The sequence below is a fragment of the Anoplophora glabripennis genome, unplaced genomic scaffold (assembly GCF_000390285.2).
Source record: "Anoplophora glabripennis isolate ALB-LARVAE unplaced genomic scaffold, Agla_2.0 scaffold2400, whole genome shotgun sequence".
In the NCBI taxonomy this organism is placed as follows: Eukaryota; Metazoa; Arthropoda; class Insecta; order Coleoptera; family Cerambycidae; genus Anoplophora; species Anoplophora glabripennis.
Window position 1 is genome coordinate 6,689 of NW_019418473.1, and position 7,174 is coordinate 13,862.

General features: G+C 33.0%; 1 protein-coding gene across 1 annotated transcript; it reads left to right on the forward strand.

Moving 5' to 3' along the window:
• Positions 1 to 235: 235 nt before the first annotated feature.
• LOC111692648 (general transcriptional corepressor CYC8-like) lies at positions 236 to 1,105 on the forward strand (the record flags this gene model as incomplete). The annotated part of the gene is made up of 1 exon (XM_023456720.1): positions 236 to 1,105. A coding segment is annotated over one exon (732 nt), but the record flags the coding sequence as incomplete, so codon positions are not given.
• Positions 1,106 to 7,174: the final 6,069 nt, after the last annotated feature.

A 7,174-nucleotide genomic window follows, 5' to 3' on the forward strand; every position in this document is an offset into this window, starting at 1 on the left:
TCTTTCGCCAAAAAAAGAATTTTATAATGGTGATAAGCTTTATACACGTCAGTATTCTAATATTTCAAATAAAATAATTTAGAACCGTTTCGCACTTACTGTAAATGATATATAGGGCAGACTTTGGTAATTTGTAAAGAGACTAATAACTTCTGGTTGTGAGTCACTATGAGTAAAAGTATTTACTAGCTTCTATGCATGCGGGACAATTATTAATTTCTATTTGTTTTTGCAGTACTCCTTCGCATCGCAACCTGAACCTCAACAATACTCTTCTGCTGCTGACGTTTCCTCCTTCAGCTACTCGAGCCCTGTAGTGTCTTACAACAACCTAGGCTTCCTTCATCAGATCATTGGAAAAGGAGCTGGTGCTCAACAGCAACAACCACAACAACAGCAACAGCAACAGGTTTACTCAGCAGCTCCAAGGCCAAAAGTACAATATACTTCTTCCCCAAGCCAATATTCAGCACCCCAAAACACCTATGACATTTCAAACGCTTACCAAGGCGTAGCTCAGAAAGCTGCATATTCTGAATCTCCTCAAGCTCAGTACCAAGCCCAAGCACAAGCCCAAGCTTATGCTCAAGCTCAGGCCCAAGCAGCACAAGCACAAGCTTTGGCTGAAGCCCAGGCCCAAGCTAAAGCTCAATCTCAACAGCAACAGTCTCAGGCTCATGCTATTACCTTCCAAACTTCATCTCCTGTAGCTCAGAAGCTTTCCTATTCCTCAGCCCCTAGCTACCAAGCCATCCAAGCCTTGCAAAAGCCTTCCGCACAAGTGAATTATGTGGGTTCTCCACAGCAGGTCGCTTACAGTGCACCACAAGGTTCCTCTCAAGCTTATGAAACCGCTGCCCATTCCGCACCCCAAATTTCCTATTCTCAGCCAGGTGCTCAACCCCAGTATTACTCGGTGCCCCAAGGTGCTAAGTACCTCCGAGCAGGAATCACTTACGCCCAGTAATTTTTTTATTTTTTTTTAGCTTTAGGTGACTATTTCTTGAATCTTTTGTAAATATTTTTTTTCTTTTCTGAGAAAAGGCAGGCTGTATATCATATTATTGTTTTTGTATAAGCGCGAATAAATGTAACGTTTTCTATATTCTTTGTATGATTTTCCTATTTTCTTAACCTATAGAGGTTGAGTACAGTTGAGTATCTACGATTTACTGAATACTCACGACTCACTCACGAATTACAAAAAATGGTTTCAAACGAAACTTATACCAAAATTTCTGCCATATTAATAATTGACATTGCAGCATGTCATAATGTGCAAGCTAAAACATATGAAATGGAGCAATTGTTATTAGACAAAGAAATTCAACCTTGACAGTTGGACAGGTACCTTTCACTAACGAATTCTATTTGCAAATATTGAATTCTAAATACATATATGAGTGGTAAATGAATACTGAATACTGTCGAATAAAAGTATTCAGTACCTACTTGAATACCAATTACACAAATATTGTATTGAATGCCACTCATGAATACTTTGTATTTGAGTAATACTCAATTCGGACACTGAGGTGAGTGTGTTGAAAAAAGGAACCGAAAACGCTAATATACTACAAGCCCATCGGAAATTTTTAAGGGGTCATTTGACCCAGCATGAATTACATATAAATCATTACTATCACATATAACAATAACTTTAGAAACTATGCCGTCAATTATTGTTGGTACAGTTGAGTACACAGGTAAGCTAAACCTGTCCACCAAGGGGGGTGATTTCGGCAAAACAATTTTGTAAGGCATTTCTAAGGTATGTAGGTTATACAAAAAGAATGAACCTCGACCTAATGCCGTAAAAAATAGCAATACCGGAAGCCAGGAAAATTTTTGATTTTCTAAAAATGTTGGCCCGGTTTTTGGTGATTTACTACAGTACGGCATTAATACCGCAAATTTCGGATTGATACGTAGATAACTTTTTTAGTGACGCCGTACATATCTGCTGATACAGGGGTTAGAAATGCATGGCGTAACCCTCTATTTTAGTCCCCATTGTTTCAGAAACCATAAGGGTCTGAATATAGGGGTTTGCATCCGGGGTTTCTCACTCCTGTATCGACAAATATGTACAGCGTTACTGAAAAATATTGCTATATGATATTGTAAGTCTTATTACAGAAAGGCCGTACAGTAGTAAATAATTTGTGTTAAGGAGAAAATAGTAGTAAAAATAAAATCAATTCTTGCAAGTAATACTTATTTCCAAAACTATATTTCAAGCCATTTAGAACCATTTAGTACGACATTTTGTTTTTGTTGATTATTGCTGTCAGTATTAACAAAATATATTATTGCCGTACAAAAATTTTTCACTGTGAAATCCTACCTTTCAGAGGGAAATTAATTTTCCTATAGTAAGCACATGTTTCATGAAAAATGTACGGCATCAGCAGATACGTACGGCGTCACTAAAAATGTTATCTACGTGTCAATCCGAAACTTGCGGCATAAATGCCGTGTTGTAGTAAATCAACAAAAACCGGGCCAAAATATTCAGAAAATCTAAAAATTTCCTGGCTTCTGGTATTGCTATTTTTGTACGGCATTAGGTCTAGGTTCATTTTTTTTATAACCTATATACTTTAGAAATGACGTACAAAAATGTTTTGCCGAAAACCACCTCCCTTGGTGGACAGGTTTAGCTTACCTGTGTACTCAACTGTACCAATAAGTATTGACGGCATAGTTTCTAAAGTTATTGTTATATGTGGTAGTATTGATTTATAAGTAATTCATGCTGGATCAAATGACCCTTTGAAAATTTCCGATGGGCTTGTAGTCTATAATGACGACTTTTAAATTTTCTTTTACAAAATGCAAATCAAATCTGATATAGCTGCAATATTTTCAGTGACATTTTAAAATATAAATTTAGTTTAGATTTAGAAATATATCATTTTCGATAAAAAAAAATTCTACCTCTTAAAATGTGAATGTCTTACCTTTTTTATGCCCCTTAACCCTCGAATTTATGATATCTGTTCTTAAAACTTTCTGTATATTTGATTATATCATGTTGGTGTTATTGTGACTTAATAGGGAGGCAGTTTCACTGTTCATATTCAAATCTGCGTGGAATTCAAATTTGATGAATTATGGAAAGGGTACAAAATATAATGCATTTGAAAGCAAATTAATTGCAGCTTGCAAATTTAAACGTCATTTGAAAAACATAACTCGAACAATGCCTCTAGCTGCATACATTTGCCCGAGATTCTCCTATTACTTCATTCTGTAGATCCTCTCTTGCTCGCTCATACTTGCTAATCTTTTAATCCTCGATTTCCCATTTCATTTCATTATAATAATTCCTATATCCTTTCCAAAGTAATCGGGATTATACGTCATATGTGCAAGGTACCAAGTTTCACCATTACATTCGACAAAAAATTTGCTTTCAGAGGGAAATTTGATAATCCATTTTCATATTGCATTTCACGTTGTTTCTAAGTAATTAATTCCCCGAGGTAAATTTAATGCACAAAGTGAACTGGCAATATAAAGGCAAATCACTATAATTTTAGCGTTCGGAAATAATGTGAGAATTGTAGCCTTCCTACGCTGACTGCATACCGTGTGAGAGCAAAAACGTCACCGTAAAAAAACGAGTAAATTTTCACTCAAAATCTAAACATTTTTTTTTTTTGTTAAAACAGGTCTACAACCAATCATGTTGAACTAATAACCTTCTATATTGGTTTTTCACGGTATTCACCTAATATAACTAAAATCAGTTCTTGACTAAATAACTTTGAATTTACACTATCATATTTTTCTGTGCAGACACACTCAATGGCAGGCCTGACAAATTAAGAGTTAACAACAGAATGTGTGATCGTCATATGACTTGTGATAATAGAAGGAATTGTTAGTATACAAGGAAGAAATTTTCTGTGTATACTTAAAATTCCTCACGCCTACTTCCCCTATAACGCTCTAGTTACTTTCATTTGTTTTTTGAAATTAAACAGTTATTTCAGTAGGCATCGAAATGATGCCCCTGTGTAGGAGGTGAATAAAAAAGTCAGCAGGTATAAGAAATAGCTTTATTTAACATATCAATAGCAGCCTAACAGTAGAACTCTATGTTACTTTATAGTAATAAGCGTAAGGTTCGTATATGTACAAGGGATGGAAGTTCAAAAAGCAAATGTTCGTAGAAAAGGGGCTCAACTGTATGTTGGTCGCGGTTGGCGACGAACACACTAAATTTTTTACAAACTTTGCTTGGTTGCAACAAGACTTAATAATATTGCACTCATAAAAGTGTACACATACATCAAATTGTTATTTACACGAAATATACAGTCACTTTAGAGTTAACAGGAAATACTAAGGTTAGAGTCGAGAAGCGCCGTCTTATTTTTCGATAAAAATGGAGTTCTCAAATAGAAAAATAAGGCGGAGCAGAAAAAATTTCCGACAGCGCATATACAGTTCAGTAAAAAATAAGTATTACTTCAAAACTGGTATAAGTGTGTGTAGGCCAGTATCTGTGAATTTTTTCTAGTGCTTTTGGGATATGGCTTTGATTGAACACATCTGTAGATTCCGATTTTTGTTTGAGAAAATCATAAAATCTTATACATTTAAATACTTTTCAGCCACTAGATCTGTAGAGGTTCATCATTAAATACTGATTTTTCAAATTATATAATTATGCTTTATTGAAAAATTCACAAACTTAGCACATATAGAGCCAAATCTGGACAAGGAGTAAGTATTTAGCGATACAGGTATGATATTTTTCACATTTATACAAATAAATACCCTGTATATTACTTACGGTTACTCAACATATATACATTGCTTGAATATGTACATGATCCTACCAATATTTACAACTTTAATGTCATAGCAATTCATCCAAACTTCAACTTGCCTTATTTATGTATTAATTATTTCAATTCTTTTAGCCTATTCTAAGTTTTTTAATATTGTACTTAAACAGCCCATATCTTACATAATATGTCTTTTTGACCTTATTTTAGTAAAAATGAGAACGTATAAAAAAGCTAAATAAGGGTTACCTAAGTTCAAAACCATCACAGAAAGTTGCTTGNTTAGAAAAGAACCTGATTTTTCTGGAAAACTGTTAAAGATAAGTATGGACAACCTTATATCATTCGAAAGGGCATTCAATTTTGCATTCACCCATGAAAATTAATATGGGTCATTACATTTGAAAAATAATTTTTTTCAACTCGTAATTTTATTAAATGCAAGTCTCAATATTTCCAAGTCTGAATAACGTACACGTTTTGCTCACAGATGAAAAGATAAAGTAATTTATGCCAAAATGAACTGTGAAAACTGCAGGTTTTTAACTCTTATGATTTAGATGCTATTAATTGTTTTTTTTTTTCAAAAACAACTGATTATCTCGAAAACGGTAAGTTTTAAACGCCATGTACTTACATTTAATAAACTCTACCTAATATTAACTCAGCAATGCAAAAACGCAATAATATACAGGGTGTTCCATTTAAAATAACAAAGTTATATAGCGCCAATGCGAAATGTAACACCCTGTAAAGCTAAACATTTTTTCTGTACATGGGCCACATGATTCCAGGCAACTTTTAAAACAATTTATTTATAAATTTTACAGTTGCAGAGTTACAGAAGAATCCCTCTTAGATGGAACACCCTGTATATGTTTAGGACCAATAAACGTGTTTCTTTAATTCTTTACAAAATTTTAATCACTTGGAACAGAAAAACGGTTTGATTCATTAACTTGTCAATTTACAGGGTTGTGTCGGTAAATTGAGTTGTAAAAATTTCTCTAAATATTATAAATATTTGAAAATTAGCGGTAAATTTTCTAAAAAACTATAAAAAGTCATTTTTTTAAAATTCCAAATTGATGTACTTCAAATTGATGCCAATGATGAAAAAATTCTTGGCAGGTACAATAATTTCTTGCAGAGAAATCGATGATTAAAGACAAAAGTGTTATTTTTCATTCAACCATCGATATTTCGGCGACCAATGGTCACACGAAGACCTTTCAAAAATCAAATTGAAGCTGAATAAGCAAGCTAATTAACCTCTGTAATGAATTAGTGTGAAAAAATTTTCCTGTCTTTGATAAAAAAAAAAATTGGAATTTTTTTTCTCGAGGTATTTATCTTATCTTAATGATCTTGAAGCTATATGTATACTTGTCACTATTAATTAGAGTCAGACTGATCATTTCCTTACTAACATTTTAATGGCGATTATTAAATATTTTTTTGGTGAAAATGGAAATAAACAATAAAATAAATAAATGCAACGAACGTCAATAAAAACTTTTTAGTTAAGAAGAAACTTAAAATATTATTTTAACAAACGACATAAATTTTAGGGAAATTTAAAAATACATACTTTCCTTTGATTTCCTTTTCAGTTCAGTGATCCCATTTTTAGCATACTTTTACACAAAAAAATATTTGCCAATACCCGAAAATAAAGGTTACCTAAACCTACCACCTTGTTTATCTTCTGTGAGTAAACAAACATTAGTTGCTGGCCCATTGTACGCGATCGCAGTTTTTCCTTCCTAGCCCCAGTAGCACAGAGAACGCTACAAAATAAACACACCGCTCTGTATAGAAATATTTAATTGATTTGTCATAGGCCTGTCGAACATTATGAAATTTCAATGGAACCCCTCTGTATTAATAATGTTAGTGTACTCAGGTGGTTCGACATCATTTATATAGAATATAATTTTTTATGTCCCAGGAAGATTTTTTGAAATTAAAAAATTGGTACCGCATTTAATTTTTTGTTACGTACACTCTTAAAAATTGGGGTAAAAATCCAATACATTTGTGAATTTACACTACAGTATTACATAATAAGTAAAGTAAAATTAAATATTCTTCGTATTAATAAAAATATTTATATTTTACTAAGAAAGTTATGTGTTTTTACTTTATAATCTCAACTTCGGTAAATTTACACCGTGCTATTACCACAGTTAAAAAATTTTACAATAAAAATGTATATTTCATTTGGTTATGTGATTTTACATTAAAGGGTAAGTATATTTGCAGAAGATTTAATGTAGAAACAACAGCGCGTCTAGACTAGCAATGATGCAATTGGTCAGACAGACCACGCTGTGTACTTGTAGTAGTGAGTTGTGCGTATATTGTGCGTT